General features: G+C 51.3%; 6 protein-coding genes across 6 annotated transcripts; 3 read left to right on the forward strand and 3 right to left on the reverse strand.

The window, feature by feature from the left end:
- Window positions 1-514: 514 nt before the first annotated feature.
- BROUX77_004471 (uncharacterized protein) lies at window positions 515-5,186 on the reverse strand (the record flags this gene model as incomplete). The annotated part of the gene is made up of 4 exons (XM_073749237.1): window positions 515-4,633; window positions 4,700-4,849; window positions 4,917-5,028; window positions 5,101-5,186. 4 exons carry the CDS (start codon window positions 5,184-5,186, stop codon window positions 515-517), a joined length of 4,467 nt encoding a protein of 1,488 aa, XP_073604928.1.
- Window positions 5,187-6,788: 1,602 nt separating this feature from the next.
- On the forward strand, window positions 6,789-10,006 carry BROUX77_004472 (uncharacterized protein; the record flags this gene model as incomplete). Its single annotated transcript, XM_073749238.1, has 4 exons — window positions 6,789-7,043; window positions 7,118-8,471; window positions 8,537-8,963; window positions 9,037-10,006. The coding sequence occupies 4 exons, from the start codon at window positions 6,789-6,791 to the stop codon at window positions 10,004-10,006; spliced, it is 3,006 nt and encodes a 1,001-aa protein (XP_073604929.1).
- Window positions 10,007-10,337: 331 nt separating this feature from the next.
- BROUX77_004473 (uncharacterized protein) lies at window positions 10,338-11,195 on the reverse strand (the record flags this gene model as incomplete). The annotated part of the gene is made up of 2 exons (XM_073749239.1): window positions 10,338-10,968; window positions 11,032-11,195. The coding sequence occupies 2 exons, from the start codon at window positions 11,193-11,195 to the stop codon at window positions 10,338-10,340; spliced, it is 795 nt and encodes a 264-aa protein (XP_073604930.1).
- A 1,493-nt stretch (window positions 11,196-12,688) lies between these two features.
- BROUX77_004474 (uncharacterized protein) lies at window positions 12,689-15,087 on the forward strand (the record flags this gene model as incomplete). Its single annotated transcript, XM_073749240.1, has 5 exons — window positions 12,689-12,711; window positions 12,829-13,039; window positions 13,177-13,889; window positions 13,957-14,942; window positions 15,056-15,087. The coding sequence occupies 5 exons, from the start codon at window positions 12,689-12,691 to the stop codon at window positions 15,085-15,087; spliced, it is 1,965 nt and encodes a 654-aa protein (XP_073604931.1).
- A 427-nt stretch (window positions 15,088-15,514) lies between these two features.
- Window positions 15,515-17,577, reverse strand: BROUX77_004475 (uncharacterized protein; the record flags this gene model as incomplete). Its single annotated transcript, XM_073749241.1, has 3 exons — window positions 15,515-15,634; window positions 15,703-16,136; window positions 16,203-17,577. The coding sequence occupies 3 exons, from the start codon at window positions 17,575-17,577 to the stop codon at window positions 15,515-15,517; spliced, it is 1,929 nt and encodes a 642-aa protein (XP_073604932.1).
- Window positions 17,578-19,103: 1,526 nt separating this feature from the next.
- BROUX77_004476 (uncharacterized protein) lies at window positions 19,104-20,618 on the forward strand (the record flags this gene model as incomplete). Its single annotated transcript, XM_073749242.1, has 6 exons — window positions 19,104-19,189; window positions 19,845-19,901; window positions 19,964-20,063; window positions 20,130-20,341; window positions 20,398-20,474; window positions 20,566-20,618. The coding sequence occupies 6 exons, from the start codon at window positions 19,104-19,106 to the stop codon at window positions 20,616-20,618; spliced, it is 585 nt and encodes a 194-aa protein (XP_073604933.1).
- Between the last annotated feature and the right edge of the window lie 994 nt (window positions 20,619-21,612).

Below are 21,612 nucleotides of genomic sequence, written 5' to 3' on the forward strand. Positions count from 1 at the left end.
TTCTTCTTTTTCTTTTTCCCCACTTCACCATTGTTGTCTTTGGTTACCCATATAGTCAAAGTGGCAGGCAGTTGCCCGTTTTTTTGCTTGAAGCCCCCCCTCCTTCCCACCTTTTTTTTCTTTTTCCTTTCTACGTTCTTTTAAGAAAGGGCGGAGCGAGCTCCTTCTCCTTTTTTTCTTTTCTTTTCATGTGAACTCTTTTTTTTTTATCTGCGTTTCATTCATTTCATTTTTTTTCTAATGTGGAAACTATTATCTCGTTTTCCTTTTTCTAAAATAAAATACACGTGCATAACGTCATTGAAAATCAAAAAAAAAAAAAAAAACAGAGAGAAAGACTTGTTGGGTGATCAGTATACGTGAATTGTAAACAAAAACGACTGTGGCTAGTTAGGTAAGTTGCTTGATATCGTACAAAGAAATGCTGCAAAAATGCGGTATTGGAACGTGCCCCCCCCCCCCCCCTCTGTCCTTTTACTCACTCCCTATTCATCATCTTTTCCTTCTTCTTCTCTTAGCCGACCATCACGACATCACCGTTGCTATGGCCATTCACATGCGCAAAGCCGTTGACGCCGTTGGCCACGTGCTGGTGGCGCAAGGCCTTTTGCTTCTTCTTCTGGGCCTTTTTAGCCTTGACGTTCGTGGCCCAGATATCCTCAAAGAGCGTGGGCTTGGCGACGACGTCGGACTTGGCGATGCCGAGGCGGCGCACCATCTGGAAGGCGCCGGTGCCAATGGACATGGTCTGGCCCATGATGATGCACTCGGACACACCCTCGATGGTGTCGGTCTTCATGCCGGCGGCGGCGGAGAAGAGGTGGTCGGGCGTCTTTTCAAACGAAGCCAGCTGCAGCACCGAGTCGCGCATCTTGGCCAGGCCGAAGCGCGTGATGCCCAGCACCTCGCCCTTGTACGTCATGACGTCGGCGAGTAGGTCCATGTGCCGCGGGTCAATGTTCATGTCCTTCATGACCTCGCCAATCTCGCTGGCAATGGTGGCGCGCGCGGCCTCGATGCCCAGCACGTTCTTTACCTCCATGATGTTGTTGGACGTGACATGCGTCCCAATCACGCCCTCGGTCGTCATGCAGTTGCGCAGGCCGTAGCCCTCGACAATCACCTTGTTCAAGCTGTCGTCGCTCGTCTGAATGATGGCGCGCACGGCTTCCGGGTACCCGCTGACCGGCACAAATGGCAGCGTGCGGCGCAGGTAGCTGGCGCGCAGGTACAGGTCGCCCTGGTCGTCCATCTGCTGCGCGCGCGTGGTCTTGGCCACCTTGCGGGGCTTGTCGGTGTCGACGCGCACGGCGATTTCCAGCCGGCCGGGGTACGGCTCGTAGATGTCGCCCTTGGCTAGCTTCAGCTTGCGGTACTTGAGGATTGCGCTGGCAATGTCGCCCGTGCTGATGCCTAGGTTCATGTCGGCTAGGGCGTCCATGTCGACTTGCAGCACAATCTTGGCACACTCGGGCCGCCACTCGTCCTCCATGTAGCTAATGATGTCAGACACAAACGTCTTTTCGATACGCGCCTTGACCACACGTGCTACTTCGATCTGGCGATCGTTCTCCAGAGGACAGGCAATAACAGGTGTACTAATGTTGCCAGACGCGTTGATAATTTCCTTGATACGTGGCACACCTTGAGTGATACTCATACCGGCAACACCGGCGAAATGGAAAGTCTTCAGTGTCATCTGAGTACCAGGCTCACCAATCGACTGCGCACCAACAGCACCGACGGCGTGACCCGGCTCGACGTGGGCCTTCTTGAACTTTTCCAGACAGAGACGGATGAATCGGGTCAGCGTGGTGCGCGAGATCTTGCTGACGCACTTGACGTGGCCCAGCTGCACGGCAATCGAAGAGCCGAGTCGGTCAACCTCCTTGCGCGTAAGAGCAGGGTCAAGACCGGCATCAACCATGACCTTTTCGATGCTCTTGGCCCGGCCTTCAATGTACTGGTCAATGGTTTTCAAAAAGTTACGCGCACCATCGTGCTCGTCAATGGCGTAGTCACTCTGGTCCTCATAGCCAAGTTTGTCGCCCAGCAGACCAATACGCGGATACTTTTTGCGTTCTGGGTTAAGCATGTCGTCGCGGATCTGTCGCACTTCGTCGGGCAGCAGCATTGGGTCGTCGTTGTTCCACGTCAAACTCTCGGCGTGGGTAAAGGTACGCTTGAAGTTCACGGGCACGGCCGAGCCCTCCATGTCGACAGGGTCTAGCTTGTCAGCACCAAACTGGAATTGCACAATACCACCACCCGATGTCCGCACAGTGTCGTCGTACTGCGTCGACAGGTCCTCCAGCGACTTCATCAGACGACGGGACATGTAACCAGTCTCGGCGGTTTTGACGGCGGTATCAACCAGACCTTCACGACCGGCCATGGCGTGGAAAATGAACTCGGTAGGCACTAGGCCAGTGTAGAAACTGTTACGCACGAAACCCTTGGACGGGGGCTGTCTGGCGTTCTTGTGGAAATGCGGCAGAGAACGGTCCTGGAAACCATCAGGCACACGGGCGTTGGCAATAATTTGCTGACCGACAACAGCCACCATTTGAGCCACGTTAATGTTGGAACCCTTGGAACCCGACTTGGCCATGATAAGAGGAGCGTTGTTGCGACTGAGAGTCTTGATACAGTATGCACCGGCTTGCTCACGAACCTTACTGAGAATACCACCAATCAGAGTCTCGAGCGTCTGTTCCAAGTTGCAGCCAGGAGCCTTTTCCAGCTTTCCAGCCTTGAAAGTCTCAATGAGATCGTCACACTTCTTGTAGGCATCGTCTACAAGTGTGTTCTTGTGGAGGGTAAGGGGCTGTGAAGGGTACACGTCGCCAATACCGATGGAGAACCCACGGTTGCCAAGAGCTCTAGCTGCCAGTTTGGCTAGTCTGTTCATGGCGATCACGGCAGCGTCCGGACCAAAATCTCTGAGAATAACGTAGAATACTGAGTCCTTTTTACCATCACCAACCGTGGACTTGTCCATGCGACCACACATGACCTCGGAATTGCGGATAACTAGCCAGCCATCATTGGGGTCCATATCTGGGGCCTTGTTGCTCTGCGGCGAGTAGTCTCTGCACTTGGCGTCGAGGTTGACCAACACATTGCTCTGTTTATTGGGGCGCATCAACATGTTGAACAGCTGCTTACCAGTCCACAGTGCTTCGGGCTTGAGAATGGCTGGCGGAGGTAGCTCAAGATGTGTCTGGCTGTCAATCATGTGCAAGCAGAGTTGGGTAAACGAGCGGCGGTCATAGAAGCGGTCCTTGCTACTGAATACATAGGCGGCGGTAATGAAATCCTGGGTGGCGGCAATGATGGGTTCTCCGTTCTTGGGCGTGGCCAAGTTGTTCTTGACACCCATAAGCGTAATAGCCTCGGCACGGGCTTCCTCGGTCTGAGGCACGTGAAGGTTCATTTCATCACCATCGAAATCGGCGTTGTAGGGACCGCACACACATTCGTTGAGACGGAAAGTTCTCCAGGGCCGGATCTTGGCTAAATGACTCATGATACTGAGCTTGTGAAGAGAAGGCTGCCGATTGAATAGTACAATGTCGCCGTCTTCCAAGTGACGCTCGACAATGTCACCAAAGCGAAGCTGCTCAGCCGTCTTGTTGCGATCACCAAACTTCAAGCTCTGCTTGTAGAAGCCCGTTTCGTCCTTGATCAAAATTTGCTGAGCACCAGGATGGACCTGAGGCCCGTTTCGCACACACTGTCGTAGCTTCTCAATGTTTTGTCTGTTGATGGTCTCGGGATATGTGAGGTTCTTTGCTACCAGAATAGGCACAGCGACTTGATCAATGCCCAGGTTGGGATCGGGCGAAATAACGGTACGGCCAGAGAAGTCGACTCGCTTACCAGACAGGTTACCACGGAAGCGACCCTGCTTACCCTTAAGACGTTGGCAGAAACCACGGACACTTTTGCCGAAGCCAGGCTGTTGGAGGCCAGGGACATCAGAGTTGACGTACATGGCGATCTGAAGCTGTAGGTATTCCCACTGTTCCATAATGGTGGAAATGGGTGTGCCGCGCTGCAAGGCGCTTCGAATCATTCCCGAGATCCAGACAATCTCGGACAGCTTGGTGGTGATGTCGTCCTCGTTGCTGGCATTGTCCTGTGCAACAGAGGGTCGAATGCAAACCGGGGGCGCGGGAACAGACTGCCAGATGAACATTTCAGGACGGCCCTCGACGGGGTTTATGCCAAGTAGCTCGCAGTCGGTCGGGCTGATGAGCTTGAACAGGTTGAGCACACGGAGGGGATTCAGGTCTTCCATGGCCTTCTTGAGGTGCTTTTCCAGCTCGGGATTCTGCTTGCGAGCTTCGTCGAACGAACGGTCAAAGACCTTTTTCTCCTCGGGAGCGACCTTTTTCGCAGCGGTCGACTTGTTGAAGGCGGTGAACTTGTCGTGGATCAGCTTCAGGACGCCGACCTTGCGAATGGTGCCGTTGATGGCCTGGCAGTTGGGACAAGTCTTGGCCTTGCGACATTGCTCGTTGATTTTCTTCGCATACTGTGTTCGGCGCAGGTTGTCCAGGTCTTTGCGACGGAGGTCTTTGAGGAACGACTGGCGCTCTTTTTCCGTGAGCATGACATGGGCGCATGTCTAAAAACGCCAAAGAGTTAGCCTGATGCTGCAGTTGGTTAAGCTGAAGGTATATAATTCACAGACCTTGCAGATGTTCTGGAGGATGGTGATGATGAAGCCCAGGTAGCCGATATGGAAGCAGGGGAGCGGTAGCTTCACGCGGCCAAAGTGGCCCATGCAAGTTTGAAGAAGCTCATTACAGGTTGAGCATTTGCTCATTTTGCTGGAAGTTCCCTATGGCAGGGTTAGCGGGCAGTCCGTAGTGTAGCAGTATCGTGGAGCGCGGGGTGGGCGGGCATACGAGCCGGGGATCGAGGGGACCGTGAAGATAGGGCGTGCGGTTCTTTTCGATGTCGTACAGCATGCGATCCGAGACCTCGAGGACGGACTGATTGAAGATGTCCTGTTGCGACCTACGCGAGAGCAGGAAAACAGTTAGCACAGTATATAAAGCATGGCGGTCGGGGCGGGAGATTCGGACGTACTGGACTCCAAACTTCATGGCCTTGAAGCGCTTGGGCAGCTTGTCCACAAGCTGTTGCTTCACGGGGCTTCCAGTAGTGTAGTCCATGGTTAAATACGGCGGTAGTTGGGCAATACGATTAAGAGATAATGGGGATCAGCCGAGTGCTAGTTGGAGCAGCGGAGGGCGGAGGTCGGAGGGCGGCGACAGATTGCGATGAGGTTGCGCTGCTACAGAATGCGCATGGCGGAAAAGGCGGGCAGCGGATTTTTTCAGGCTGGGCGATAAAGACGATGCGGAAAAGCAAAACGGCGAGGCGATATCAAGTCGGTCGGCAAATCGGCGATGAACCAGTCGGAGCAAAAAAAAAACCAAAAAAAAAAACAGCTGGTGGCTTCCAACGTCAAAAGTCGCATCGACGAAAAATTAATTCGCTGTTTTTCCTGGTGCATAAGTACGGCCATCGTGCCCTGTACTTGGGTTGGCGTCAGCGACCGTGCAGGGATTGCAGTTGCCGCTCTGGGAGGAGGGGCTTCCTGTGACGCCACAGTTAGAGTGGGGCGCCAGTACCCGTGTGAGCTGTGGCTGAACAGTGTGCACACAGTGCTGGCTGCTGGCTGTCCTCCGCAGACAGCGCTGTGGCTCTCACTCAGCAGCCCTCTCGGCGAGCCCCCTCCACCGAACCGCTGGCTGCTACGCACTGTGTTCGCCGCCTGGCCGCCACTGCACGCAGAAAGTTGGCATGCACTGTGTCGTCAGTCAGCATCTGCCACCTTCACATGCTCAAATGGATGGCAACAACTTCCCATCAAACCCGCCGCTGTTTAGTTACATATTCTGCAACCCATGTCTAATAAAGACCCCGCGTCCAGCATCTGTGCTCTGACCTCTGTTCTGCTCATTCATATCTCACAACTAGTTAGAATCTCCAGTTATGAATGTCTGTACTTGTGCTGTACGAGTATTCTTTCGGTGTATAACTAGTTCCCTATTGTCCTATTCTTGGCTGTCTGAGACACCCCAAGCAAAGAAACTAAATTGATTCACCGCAATCTCTGGCCGTGTGTGTCCCTTCAATTCAAGTGCTGCCGCCCATTACAGCAGTTGCACTCGCCCGTCCGTCTTTTCTCTGTTTGCTTGTTGCCTGTCCTTTCTGGACCTCTTTCCCTGTTGTTGGTCCGGTCCGCCTGGCTCACGCTATTATTGTACACTTCCTGCTCCCAGAATACACACACACGCACACATAAACTTGCAAAGCTCGCAGGTGGTTGCCAGTTGGCTCAAGCGCCTTGAATATACATTCGGCAACTGCTCTTTTGTTGATGTTCGTCTTCTTTCCTTTCTCGCCCTTGCCTTCTCTTTTCTTCGGCCGTCTTCTTCTCCCTCACATTTTTCTTCTTTCCTCTTTTTCCTGCCCATTTCTCTCCTCTTCAACCCTCATACCGACTCATCACCACAGCAGCAAAAGTGCATCCCAAATCTACGTCTGGCTGTTCTTTCTCCGCACGCGCTGTCACTGGCCGCCATTGCAGCTCTAGCGGCATTCTTGTGGCAGCTTGCCGGCAGCTCAAGCCCTGTGCGAAACAGTTGCACCCGCGGAGCCGCAAATACTCACTGTTACGCTTACCACCACAGCTGCCCACGCCTCAAGCGCAGCCAGTCCTTCTTCACCGCTGGCCTCGCCTTGCGCGATGCCATTTGTTTGCTACAATGCCTCCCACTCCCGCAAAGTCGGACAAAAAGCCTGAAAAGGCCCACTCATATCTCGACTCTATTAACCCATGGGCTGCGAGCAGGTCTTCCACACCTGTAACGCCCGTCAGAGACACCAGCTCGCCGCAATCCGTGACCAGTGCTCCAGCTCGCAAGGCAGACCACAGTACGAGCCATCTATATGGCCGCAGCTTCAGCTCTTACCCACCAGATTGCCCGCCTCTGAATGTCCTCTGGTATCATGCTGTTGATGTAAGTCCACGCCTTACCTACACGTCGCCATCTGCCCGTCGTCTGTTTCTTGCTGACTAAACCAAACCCTGAAGAATCCCAAACGGAAACCCCAACTTCCCGCTGCCGCTGCTGTTACTTCTTCCAGTAACAGTGCCGGTAAAAAGGCCGCCGAGGAGAAGCCGCTTCCACCAGCCAAAAAGTTTCTCTCATTTTCCAACTCCGACTCACGCGCTCTGGAAGCCGCCTACCAAGAGCTTCTTCAAAAAAGCGAGGAGCGTTTTCGAAATCGTCCGCGCTCTGGCACCCATGGTTCACTTGACGATGATTATGGCTACGGTATTATGCAGGATGCCGAGTCTGACGTCAAAGTCCCCGTGAATGAGGATTATCTGTTTGATGTTAATATCGCCAAACGTGAACTGGGGCCAGTGTACTGGCAGGGGCCCATATACGAAGTGCGTCGCGGCACCTGGTTCACTCAAGAGGGCTCCAAGCTCGTGCCATGCGAAGAGAACCTAGCGGCTCAACTGGAAGAAGGCTATCTCAAGGTAAAGCCTTGGCTTTACACACCACCTCCTTCCAAATCTGAAAAAGGCACAGCAGCGGCCAGGGCAAATACTCCCAAGTCTTCTGCCGAGAGTCTAAAGGCCCCAGGCACCGATCAGACCCTGGCAACAACAACAGCCCCGGCAATCGGAGCCATTAAACCTCCCGAATCGCCCTCAACGCTACAATCATATCGTCTGTTTGGTACTTACATGAACAATGTAGCTACTTATCAGGACGAAGGCACCGCATGGCTGTCATCCGACGGCATGTTTTCGTGGGTAACTTCTGCTGTCTATGGCACCTTTGCTGGAGGCGGTCATCTAAGCGGTATCAAGCTCATACGCGGTTACCAGGAACCTGGCAAGAACAAGGATAAAGACAAGGAAAAGGAAAAAGACACAGAGAGTGGAAAGATCCCCGTAACACCTGTTACACCAGGTCCTCCAGTAACTGACAAGGCCTCCAAGAGACGTTCTGTGGCTATCCTAGGCCAGTCTGCCAAAGATGCCTTGGTTGAAACTGGACAGGACGAGGAATTGCGCAAACGACAAGAAAGCGAAATACGCAATGATTACAACGACGAGGACAATTTTCAGGGCCGAGAGATTGAGCACCTTGTGCTAGTCACCCATGGGATCGGCCAGATGTTGAGCTTACGCATGGAGAGTATCAACTTTATTCATGATGTAAATCTTCTACGCAAGACCATCAAGTCAGTATACTCCAGCTCGGCTGATCTCAAGGCCTTGAACGGTGAATTGGGCAAGGGCCCAGAGAACTGTCGGGTTCAAGTTCTGCCAGTATGCTGGAGACACCTGTTAAATTTCCCCAAGAAGCGAGATCGGAAGCAACATGAGACAGATATTGGCGATGTTGGTGAATTCGAAGATGACGAATGTAAGTGGAATCAACCGTTGCTTGCTTTATGGCCGAGTTTCCTTGTGGCTAATCAAATAATCCAGACCCTTCTCTAGAAGACATCACTGTAGAAGGTGTTGCATTCGCCCGCTCTCTCATGTCAGATCTTGCTCTTGATGTGCTTCTTTATCAAAGCGGGTATCGCGAGCAAATCATCAAGATTGTAATGCAGGAGTCTAACCACATCTGGAAACTATTCAAGCAGCGTAATCCAAATTTCAAGGGCAAAGTCCACATCATGGGCCACTCTCTTGGCTCGGCAATAATGTTTGATATCTTGTGTCGCCAAAAGCAAGATTCTCCTTCGGGAAACAAGTCAAATCAGTTGGCCACCCGTCTGCGATCTGGTGACAGACTATCACGGAGTAAATCACACTCTGGCAGCCGCGAACATCTTAGCTTAGATTTCGATGTCAGTGATCTTTATTGCTTGGGTTCTCCAATTGGTTTATTCCAAATGCTTAAAGGAAGGTATGTTATCTCGTCTGATTTCATTTGTGCTCAAAACATAGCCACCAATTCATGCTAACAGCCAAAACACCAGAACCATCGCGGCGCGCCAAAGCTCTACACCACCTGGGCCGATCATCATTGATCTTGAAGATCCCGATTTTGAAGAGCAGCGGGTTTCTTCAGTCACTGGCTTGCCTCACTCAATTTCTTCCCCCAAGGTCAAACAACTCTTCAACATAATCCACCCATCAGATCCCATTGCTTATCGGATGGAGCCCTTAATTTCTCCCGCTATGAAGACATTAAAACCCCAGAACTTACCTTACACTAAAAAGGGAATCTTCGGCAGTGTTGCGCCTCAGGGTCTCAGCAGTATTGGTATAAAGGTTGGCCAGAGTGTCAGCGGGCTGTGGTCCAGTTTCAGCTCTGGAATCACTACAAGTCTAATCAATCGCAGCCTTGGCCTTACTAATGACGAAGTTGCGCGTTTCAATGCTGCTGGAACCAGCAGTAATGATGACGATGACTCGGAGGTCGGAAAAGCAGTCAATGCTGCAAATAAACTAGGCGAACTGACAAATGCGCGCAAGAGACAGCTGGCCGATCCGAACAACAACATTCAAGGTCGCCCCAGCATGAGTGGTAATGAGCCAACCTTGATTGATGACGACCTCGAAACACTGTATTCCAAATTTCAAAAAACCCGCAAAGATCGCACAGACAAAGACAAGGACGCCTCGTCAAAATTCAGCAGTACTGGCAGCGATAAGGGCACATCTTCGCCAACATCATCAATATCATCAGGCATGGCCGAAGGGCGGGATGATATGGAATATCAGAGTAACAAAATCCGCCGCGAGGAGAAAAAGGTTCGGGCTTTAAACCGTAACAGCCGTGTGGACTTCACCATCCAGGAAGGCGTGCTAGACTACAACCCAATCAACGCCATTGCATCACACATGAGCTACTGGGCCGACGAGGATGTCAGCCATTTTTTCCTGTCGCAACTTCTATCAAATCGGGTCGGCGGAAAAGAAGTAGCTAACAAGAGGCGCAAGTGAATTGGATAAAGAAGATCTTCACGGGTGGCTATATGTGACGGTCGAGATTGCATGATTCTTGTTTGGTTGTCGATTGATAGAGGGATGAACTCGTTGTTAGCTATTTTCTTCATACATACCCCATGAGTATTTTGTTGACTGATTTGACACTGTTTAGATTTTGGATTTCCTTGGCTTTCTATATATTTTCTTATTGATTTCCGCACGTCTTTTTATCTTCACATTCTGTTGCCGTCTATGTGCGTATTGAATATCCGCGCCCAATGCCCCATTACCAACGCCATGTTTTTTATTTTAGTTCTCAAGTCCCAATCCACCACCAGCTTGATATTCAAGGTGGTGTCAAAGTGCCCGGCTGTAGCAGCGCAGCAAACTCGGCTTCCCGAGCCACATCCTCGGAAGTTTTATCCTCGGAATCTCTGAGATAGCGGATGTCTTGCTCCCGAGTCGACACCTCTAGTCTGCCCAGGCCCATCTCACGCGCCACACTAACAGAAAACTCGGGGAAGTATTCGTTTCCAAGCGCCGATGCCACCCAAAGCAGTAGCCGGCTGACATCTTCCTGTCTGTTCTGAACAGCGACATGGAGCGCGCTTCGGCGGCCGTTCAAAGGGTCCTGGTAGCACAGCAACTCGCGAATCTGCACGGGATCCATCTCCTCGGCCATGTCGCGCAGCATGTCCAGAAGCCCGGCAATGTCGCCCTCGGCCGCCATCAGATGGAAGGCCTTGGCTTGGCGTGCCAGTGGCTGTGCCGAGAAGAAGGCCTCTTCGGCTAGTAGCGGGCCTAGCGCCAGCGAGGGGTCTAGGCCGCCTTCGTTGAGGTAGACTGAGAGCATAGGCGGTGGTGCCTGGATAAATGCCTCCATGTCTGCGGGTGCAGCGTCGGCTAGCGGGGTGCTACAGACCGGACACCGGGCGCCGTTGCTCGCGATTGTGGAGGCGTTTTCAAAGAGACACTCCCTGTGCCCCTTGAGTGGTTAGTCTGGAATGCAATTGGGTGGCAGGAGCGGAGGGATAACAAACCAGTGGAAATGGCAGCCACAGGACAGCGTCAGATCATCTGGCACGGATTCCTCAGGGCCGGCGGCTGCGGATGAGGACGAGCTGCCCGGGCCGGACTGGAAGTCATCTCCATCGGCTTCAACCTCGATGACCAGCGGGTTGTCGCAAACTCTGCACAGGCTCATTTTGTGGTGGTTCTATAGGAACAACTGAGAGACAATAACAGCGTGTATATAGACCACTGTTGGCTTTGTTAGATGTTGGCTTAGCTGTGTGTAAGTGGCACCTGTGATCGCGGCGAATGAGAATTTGATGCCCACTTTTCCCCCTGTACTTGTTTTTTGTGGAGGAGCGGAGCGGCCTTGGGCTGGGCGCTGTGCGGAATTGGCGTAGTGGCAAGGCCTATTTCAGGGCATCAAGACTGAAGAAGAAGCAGAGGCTCAGGCAAGACAAAAGCGCCCAGAAGCTCGAGCCACTTGGGTTTTGAATGGCTGCAATGCGTCATGCAGTGACGACATGTCTTAGCCAAGTCCCATGACGATCTTTTTTTCCTTGTTTTTTTCTCGGTGCTACAGTCTCAAAGAACCCTAAGCCAGACTAAAAGGCTTATGGATTGCTAGGGTCAAATGCCCCAATTCTGGTGCCTGGCCCGACTTGGAGGTGCATACGTAAGGCAGGCTGTGCTAAGTACTTGTGGTAGGTAGCGAATGAAAGAGGAAGGCGCTGCCAGGCAGCACAGAGAGGGGTTGATTAGTGATACGATGACGGACAGGAGAGAGAAAGAGAAACTCCAACTTCAAGTTGTCTAGGGCTCTATATCTGCGCAAGTAATAGTAACTACTAACTACATACATACATATGTACCCAATGCCCCGCCCCCGCCGTTGTATTTGCTTTTGCATTGGCAACTTCCCTGTTATGTAACTCGGCACATCAATGCACCACGCACCTTCCCAACATCACCAACAAGAGACTGGCTTTTTTTTCGTTTGACTTGCCGGCTGAGCTAAGCAAACTTTTCTTCTTCTCTTTCATCTCGCACGTTCGAAAGACTTTTGCGGCATCTTACTCCTTCTCTTCTATCCTCCTCGATATCTTTTTCTCGCCCTACAACATTCCACAGGTATGTACAGACAGACTCATGCTTAGCCTCGAAACAGCTTAGCTAGCTCCCATAAGCCGAAGCTTCGTTTTGGCGCTGTGCGGCGCTGTCGTGGAGAATTGTCTCCGCAGGCACCGAAGCCCGCCTAGTGGCCAAATATACAGCCAACCTCGTGTTCTTTTTATTCTCCTCAGTCCCCCCTTTTTGTGCGGCTCCAGCATCATCATCATCATCATCGCCTTTCTTCCCCTCGTGGCTTTCTTCTCTCTTCCATTGCCTTCCTTCCAGGGTGTAGCCGCCAGAAAATAACACTACAATAAGCACGAGGATTATAGAGTTCGACAGCTAACAGCCCAGCCAAAACCTTGCGCAGAACAAAGCTACCCCTTGTTAGCCTTATTTCCCCTTTGCCCTCAGCTCGCTCGCAAGCCCCGACCAAGACCCCGACTCAGACTCGCCCATTCCATCAAAGCCGGTCTTTCTACTTGTTGCTGTCCCACCGTGTGACAGCATCTTGCCTTCTTCTTCTCTTCTCCTCTCTCCTGTCCTGCAACCATCTAGAAATCAACCGCCACCATGAACGTCATCAGACTTCAAAAGTAAGGCCGATATTTTCTCCTTGTTCTTTTCTTCTCCTCTCATTACCTTGCGATCGCAAACTTGGTCCCAAAATTGCCCCTCTTTCTCATTCTAACTAAGCTCTCTGCGCTACTTAGGAAATACCCCCAATTCCAGCAGCCCGAGATCTTTTCTCTCAGCGACGCCTTTCGTAAGCTTGATGTCGACGACAAGGGCTACATTGACGAATCTACTGCCATCAAGGCTACCCAGAACAGCGAGAGACAACCCTACGATGTTGTGCGCCAGGCATTGAAGGAGGTTGACTTGGATTCATCGCGGAGAGTAGAACTGGAAGACTATGTTGGTGTAAGTAGCCTTTCTTGCACTTGTTCTTGTTCCCCTATCACCACCTGGATCAACTTTCCACGCGCCTCTATATCCCCGCTCATAGAAACAGCCATTGGCATTTACTAGTGGATTGTCCAACTAACTCACATTAACAGCTGATCGCCAAACTGCGCGAGTCTTCGCCTGCCCAAAAGCGTATGCACACTGGCAACAACCCAGCTCCCACGTCTCCCATCACCACCGGAATCGTCGCTCAATTGACTGGCAGCAAAATCGGCCACCGGTCGCGTCCTAGCGGAAGCGGAAAGATTCTCGTCCAAGGCTCCAATACCAACACAACTCACACTATCAACGAAGATGAGCGTACTGAATTCACTCGCCACATCAACGCCGTTTTAGCCGGTGATGCCGAAATTGGCCATCTGTTGCCTTTTCCTACTGACACTTTTGAGATGTTTGACCTGTGCAAGGACGGCTTGGTCCTCGCCAAACTCATCAACGACTCCGTGCCCGACACCATTGATGAGCGTGTTTTGAACATTCCCGGCCGAAAGATCAAGACCCTCAACGCCTTCCACATGACCGAAAACAACAACATTGTTATCGAATCTGCCAAGGGTATCGGCTGCTCCGTTGTCAACATTGGCAGTGGTGACATCATGGAGGTGCGCGAGCATCTGATTCTGGGTCTCATTTGGCAGATCATCCGTCGTGGTCTGCTAGGCAAGATCGACATCAAGCTGCACCCTGAACTGTACCGTCTGCTGGAAGATGATGAAACTCTGGAGCAGTTTCTGCGCCTGTCTCCCGAGCAGATTCTGCTGAGATGGTTCAACTACCAGCTCAAGGCTGCTGGTTGGCAAAGAAAGTAGGTTCCTGCAATGCCGTATTCTTCCTGTTAAACATTCTGCTAACACATCTGATTTTGTTCTTAGGGTTACCAACTTCTCTACTGATGTCAAGGATGGTGAGAACTATACTGTTCTTCTGGCTCAGATTGGTGCAGACTATGGCTGCGACCGCAGTCCTCTCCAGACCCGCGACACTCTGCAGCGTGCCGAGCAGGTCCTCCAGAACGCTGATCGCTTGGGCTGCCGCAAGTTCCTGACTCCCAAGTCTCTCGTTGCCGGTAATCCCAAGCTAAATTTGGCCTTCGTCGCCAACCTGTTCAACACCCACCCCTGCCTGGACCCCATTACTGAAGAGGAGAAGCTGGAAGTTGAAGACTTTGACGCCGAAGGTGAGCGTGAAGCCCGTGTCTTCACCCTGTGGCTCAACTCTCTGGATGTTCAGCCTGCCGTGCAGTCATTCTTTGATGACCTGCGCGACGGTAGCATTCTCCTCCAGGCTTACGAAAAGATCATCCCTGGTCAAATCAACTGGCGTCATGTTAACAAGGCCCCCGCCCATGGCGGTGAGATGATGCGCTTCAAGGCCGTCGAGAACACCAACTACGCTATCGAGCTCGGCAAGCAAGCCGGCTTCTCGCTCGTCGGCATCCAGGGCGCCGACATCACCGACGGCCAACGCACGCTGACGCTCGGTCTGGTGTGGCAGCTAATGCGCCGCAACATCACCGTGACCCTGTCGGATCTGGCGCGACGCCTGGGCAAGCGCGAGATCACCGACACCGAAATGGTGCGCTGGGCCAACGACATGAGCCGCAAGGGCGGCAAGACCTCGTCCATCCGCTCCTTTAAGGACCCGGCCCTCAGCTCGGGCGTCTTCTTGCTCGACGTGCTCAACGGCATGAAGAGCAGCTACGTCGACTACGACCTCGTTACCCCCGGCCGCACCGACGACGACGCCTATCTCAACGCCAAGCTGAGCATTTCTATTGCCCGCAAGATGGGCGCTACCATTTGGTTGGTGCCCGAGGATATCTGCCAGGTCCGCAGTCGTCTGGTGACGACTTTTATTGGTAAGTCCCTTTTTTTTCTTCTTCTTCTTTTCATTGTCCCCTCTCTCTGCTCTCCAGATGTATGCTTTCTAGTCTCCGTTTTATTTTTACTAACATGTACACACTTCTCGCAGGCTCTTTGATGGCGACTCACGAGAAAATGTAAATCGGCGTGTACATTGAGTACATTGCCTGTTGTTTCTCTCCATCTCTCTCCCTCTCTCTTTGGATTGCTTAGGGTGTGCTGCCGTGAAGCCCGTTGGTTGCTGTGCGCTTTTATTTTTGTTTCCGCACAAATGCCCTTTTTGGATAAATGTTTTTGCTTTGATCAATGACTTCACGGCCCAACTTCTTCTCTTTTTTACCCTTCTTCTTTCCAAGGGGTTTCCTTTTCTACCTCCTCTCACAATTCTTCAATTAAGAGCTCTAGGTTTTTCTTTTCTTCGTTCAACGAAGAATATGTCTCTGTTTACTTTTTTCTGGCTACCAAAATATTTCTTACTTCTTGTTCTTCATTACATATAAGAATATTCCATAGGGTATACAGGTTTCTAAACCTACAAATTTGCGTCGCCGACTATATCACCTCGCCCTCATAGGATAATGTAAAGACTACCTAGCAGACTCGGGCCCGTAAAAATCCCCAGCCAAAAGATCAAATTGCCCAGCGTCTTGCGGCCCTTGAGAAAACGCGAACGGGTAAGGGAAACAAGCTGTGATGATTAGGAACAACTTGGTTAGCATAGTGCATCTACATCAGTATAAATCTCTCGAAACTCACCGGAATCTGGCACATTTGCATAATAAGCAAATATCCACGTAGTTTTTTGAACAAACACCACATGACCAACTCGTGAACACAAGCTGAAAGGAAAAATGTAATAATGGCAGCCGTATAACGATCAATGTTCATACTGGCCTGTGATGAATGGTACACATGACGCAGTAGAAAGTTGTGTACAGGGCGGTTCCAGTCGCGAGCAAACTGGTCCCACGATACACTGTTCCACCAGGCGTCGTAGAAGCTCCGATCAGCAAAGTATGTCAGCTCGGCTAGCACATTCAGTATCGTCTCCCAAATCAGGTACCACGTCAACAGGTACTCCATAACAAATGGAAACATCAAATCACCCAGCATCGCTGGCCAGGCCTTAAAGCGCTCTATGACCGGAACATTGGCGGCTTTCATGGCAGCAGCTTCGCTGAAGACAGGATCTAAGATAAAGGGGCTGTCAGCTATTCCATTTCAAGGAGTGGGTAAGCCTAGGCGATGGAACTTACAAATAAAATGCTGCGAGATGAGTATCATGACAAAGATGATTCCAAAGACAGCCGTCACTTTGACTACCACATAGCGCCAGTTGATTTTCTTGGACCGAGGATATTCTAGCTCGTATACAAGAGTTGGCAACACTACCCACTCCAAGGCGTTCGTGATGGTCAAGTTGTTTGGGTACATTCTTTCCGGTACAGTAGCACGGCCTTTGAGTTCCTCGGTGAGTGAATCAATCTCCCATTCTATAATTCGCTTGTAAGTGCTAATTTGTGCCAAGTCTAGCGGTTCTCCAGAGTCAATAGCAGCAGCAATAGCTTGGAGATCTTGATCGTGTGGATTTTGTTCACGGCGAGTGTTCCAATCCAGATTATCGGTGGGCGGCGGGCGCGGGGTTTCGTTGAGATGAGTGGTGTCAATGTCTGTTGCAGCAGGAGCAGTGGATGAGACTTTATGACTTGGGACTATAGCCTCTAGCTCCTTGAGTTTCTTCATCAATGATTCCCGTTCGTGGTAGATTGTAGAAAGATAGCCATTGTAGAAGCTATAAGAATGTTGTTTCATAATCATAGTTAAGCCATGTAGCACGAAGAAGACAGTGTGTGTCCATGGCCACTCACGATACAACGTTAGCCCAATGACACTGACAATAAAAATGAACTGCCAGAGGTGTTGGAGCAGCCAACCCGACCGATCCCAGTTGAATGTGCCAGCAAGCATGAGGTTTTGTATGGCAAAAGAAACGGTCGTCAGAGCACACATGACGCCATCTGCTAGGCCAAGATAAGCCAGATCGCGCGACACCATGGTGGAAAATATTTCATGAGTTCCAAGAGGGTTACCATGGACGGAGATGTTGAGCACGACGAGCTTGAGCATGTACATGAATACGCTCATCCAAAATAAGTTGAAGAACCCCAAAAAGGGACTATTGGCTGCTGAGTCGTTCTGACCATCAAAGGCACTGAACTGCTGGGTGAAGATGAGGTCCCGGAATTTACGCTGTTTGCGTCCCTTCTTGGAATCATCGCAGTGTTTGATGGAGTTCACGATGACGTTTCGAAGCTCGGATGACTGAAGAAGGAGACGCTTCTCGTCGTGCGAAAGGGATTTAGTGTTACCGGTGTTGTCCGTTACTGAAACGCCGATCGCGTCACTAAGAATCAGAGATTCGGCGGGTGTGTTCGGTTTGCGCAGCCGTAGTGTGGAGTTGTCCGTTAGTGAATCAACTGTCTGGGTCATTTTGGAGGTGCTGTCATGACTGAAGGGCGGAGTCTGCTGAGAAGAAAAAGATCGAGGCGGAGATGGATCATCAAACACTCTTCTTGACTTTCTCTGTGGTGGGGTAGTGGGCGGTGTGTTGGGTGTAGCAGTTGCCTCCATTGCGTCTGGCATCTACAATATAAATGGGAGATAACAGCCCGTTTGCTGATAAGTATACGGTACGGAATTCAATGGAAACGGGAAAAGGGGGAGCAATATAGACAGCCAAAGGTCAAAGGAAGAACGGTGTAAGTAGTCAAGCCAGCAAGGAAAGAGCAGCTTGGTAAGAGTAAACACAGAAAGAAGATGGTCGAAACTCTTGGGCAAGTGCGAGTGTAAGTCGTTATATCAAAGATGGGAATAACTAGATGCAGATCAAGCGCAAAGAGAATCGCACAAGGTGCGTGTAAGTACTTTTACGCCGGTATAAATAAGCAACCCAGCCAACACTGAGACATGGCCAAATGCAGCAACTACGGATGCTCAGGATTACACAAGTACAAACAAACACAGGTGCGCCAAAGCGACAATCGCCTCCTTGGAACCATCCCCGGGTTTCCGCAGCTAACTAATGCAGAATAGACCTACATCCATGGCCTCTGTATATAATTAACTATCGCCTTATCGCATGGCATGTGGCACTCGCCTGTGATCAGCGCATTTCCATGCGTAATCACGGGAGCCAAAAGCGCTGGTAAAGAAAGTGCAACCTCCGGCACAACCGCTTGTGCCCTCTCGGGCCCTGTCGCTCTGTTGCAGACAAATCCATGTGCTTTTCTTATGGATTACTCCATCGGCCCGACGGCTCTCCCCACGGTATTGAATAAAGCACTCTTTTCTCACAGCTCGGGATGAAGGTCAACCCGACCGGTAGTCTCATGACAAGCGTGCTCCATGTTTCATCGGCCTTTGTATGGCCCGACCCGAGAAGCCGCGTCTATCGACGTTTGAAAAGGTTCTTCTGCGTGTGACGTCATCCGACTTGGCCTTGTGAATCATTTTGTATCTCGCATCATGCTGAGCGTGGTGATTCCGGTCTTCCCGTGCATTTAGATGGATGCTCTGGTTTCAACAGTCTTGAATGCTACAGTCCTCACAGAATGTTGTCGTTCTTTCTAGAAGTCCTAGTCTATTAGGGTTAGTATACAATGGTACCTCGTGTAAGTTCAAGATCACAGCGATCGTTCAATCTCGCCTCCAAGGAAAAGTTCAAAGTACGGCCACCACCACAGAGTGCAAACAAAGACGTAAATAAGCAAGACGAATTGCATGTGTAATCGCCCCTGGTGTAGATGATGTCATCTGCCGACGTCCTTTAATCAACTTATAGCTAGCCGCAACAACCCGCTTTTCTTTTGGGCTTGATGTGCCAAGCCCATGGCAGCTGACACCAGCTGTACTAGCCTCTCTCACGTGAGAGATCTCCACATTTCAGTGGGTCGCGAGTCTCCAGCTTATTCCTTCCCTCCTCCTTCCGACCGCTTTCGCGTCTGTTTTCTGACTCCTGGTCACCTCAGCCTCGCCTCGGAAACTTCTTCCTTGTTTAACCTTTGGTTGTATTGGTTCCTGTCAATCGACATCATCAAGGACGCTTTGCATTCTTCCTTGCTTTATCTTCTTAATCTGACTTTACCGGCTTAATCATCATGTCTCGTGGTGGCAGCACAACGCTCTACGTGACTGGCTTCAGTCACGGCACCCGTGCACGCGACCTGGCCTACGAATTCGAACGGTACGTCCTCGCAACATCGACATCTTCAGCCCCGTGAAGATGACTTCGATATCGCCTTTCCAAGTCGACCCTCCTACCCTCCTCCCACCGAGAGCGCACTCCGCGCTGATGAGCCCCGATATCCGATGCTCAACCCGAACCGCGCGATCCCACCCACTCACCGCCCAGCACCGACTGGCACCCCGACCAGCGCGTCGCCAATTCCCTCGCACCTCCCAGTTCCCATTCCCCCGTCGCGTTTATTTTTCGTCCTCATCGCCGCCGCCGTCCTCTGTCCTCGTCCCGTCTACTCGTTTGCGCATCACCTTGCATTCGCTCGCCGCCGTCGTTTTATTGCCACCTTCCCGAGCCGTTAACGTATGCCCGAAGTCCGGTGTCCTCATCGTCGCATGTCTATTGAGTTCCACCTCGAACAACAAGACGTTGTTATGGCAATCTAGTGAGGTATTGGCTTGCATTTGAACGGTGTCTTGTGTGGGCGCAGCTGCCAAAGGCATATGGTTGAGTGAAATACATGTACAGGCAAGAGGAAAAGAAAACTTCACGTGTGTTGGATGAGAACAAACACCATAGCTGGACGATGTATACGTGCTTTGAAGAGCTTATGAAAATAGGTTTCATCCTGTGTTGGAATCAATGCTAACAGTACCTACAGCTACGGTCGCCTGGTCCGTTGCGACATTCCCGCTCCTCGCTCTGCCAGCAGCAGACTGTAAGTTACAAACCCATTGAATTATACTTAGAGGCACCGTCGTTCTAACAGACTGGCTTTAGTTTTGCATTTGTTGAGTACGAGGATCGCCGTGATGCCGACGACGCCTACCATGAGATGCACAACAAGCGCATCGGTCGTGACGACATTCTCAAAATCGAGGTTAGTTGAGCGCAATGAATTTCATTCTTGGCTTGTATTCTAGATGTATACTAACTGTTCCATTAGTGGGCCCGTACGCCTCCTTCGGCGTCGTGGCGCTTCGATTCTGGCCGCGACCGCGACCGCCGTCGTTCTCCTCGCCGTGGTCGTTCCCCCTCTCCTCGCCGTAGCAGCGGCCGTGATCTTTCGCCCCGCAAGGACGATCGCCGCGACAGAAGCGATCGCTACGACGAGCGGGATCGTCGCGACCGTGACCGTTCTCGCAGCCCTGATCGGCGGTAAGCATAGTCCAACACACTAGAGTTCTTGAACCGCAAAACTAACTTTACATTAGCTCGTCCGATGAACGCGAAACCAAGGAGGATCGTGAAGACCGTGACCGCCGTGAGCCTGCTAGCGAAGACCACAAGCGTAAGTAATCAGCCCCTGAACTCGAGTAGTGGGTTATGTGGAGATGTGCTATGCTACTGGGTACTAACTTCAATTCTCTGCTCCAATCTAGCCACTGTTGAAAGCCCCCCTCCGACCCACGATGACCTGGATGTTGCCGAGTAAGCGGGCCGTTGCAGCAATGTGACGAACCAAGTGCTACTTGTGGCCGCCGTGGGAGCGCAGATGGATCTGTTAGCATCTGGCTCCCACTGGCATCTTTCTATAGGCGTTTATTTGCTCTGCTCGCCTTGATTGTCTGTTTCTTTTGGAGTTGAGGCCCTGTTTTGAAGGGTTGGCATGTTTTCCTTCCCCTGTATGCTTCTGGGCTTTTGAGTCCGCCTGGATTCTATGTTCTCGTTATTTTTTTTCTTGGCATCATGCTCGCCATATCGTTCTGAAAAGTCAGCATGACGTGGCGAGATCGCGGGGTGATGTGTAATGTGGTCTTGAACAATTCCGCGTTCTAGCTATAGTTGGTTAACTACTTATTCGTTCGCCCAAAGTTTATCAGATGCAGCGCTGCATCTAGATTTGCCTTCAATGTTCTGCATGCATAGCCCACACTGTGTTTTGCCTCCTGTCGCACGCTAATTTGTGACAGTGTGGGTCTAACTACACACTGTTCTTGGGTCATCCGATCGCAACCGGACTAGGCCGAGCCTCACCTCGCTGAGAGACAAGAGGAGCCCTGAGTCCTGGTCACCGAACACTCGCTCGTTTCCAAGAACCCCATTTCCAGGTTTCCAGGGCGTCGCTGTCTCATAGTTTGGGGTCGCATGTAGAGATAGTTGTATTTTTGAGTTGGGGATAACGCTGGGTGTTCCCTGCGATCGCCAGATGTTCCTTTGGTCCATTGTATGTAAGTCACTTGGTACATGTCGCAGAGCCAGAAATGGCCGCCTAGAACTAGCGGTGGATGTGCTAAAGGCTAAAAGTAGGACCCTGTGGGACCGGCTCTCCAGGCCAAGACTAGCCTAAGCCGATACTGTAGTTGGCACAGTACAGCACAAAACTGTTCCGTCGCTGGCTGGCTTCATATTAATCTGGGTGTCTGTCCTTCTGTGCTTTTTCCTTTTTCTCTGCTTCACTAACTACTTCACATCGGCTTCGCCTTCTA

This window comes from Berkeleyomyces rouxiae (genome assembly GCF_048999995.1).
Source record: "Berkeleyomyces rouxiae strain 22BRR77 chromosome Unknown BrBRR77_ptg000004l, whole genome shotgun sequence".
Lineage (NCBI taxonomy): Eukaryota > Fungi > Ascomycota > Sordariomycetes > Microascales > Ceratocystidaceae > Berkeleyomyces > Berkeleyomyces rouxiae.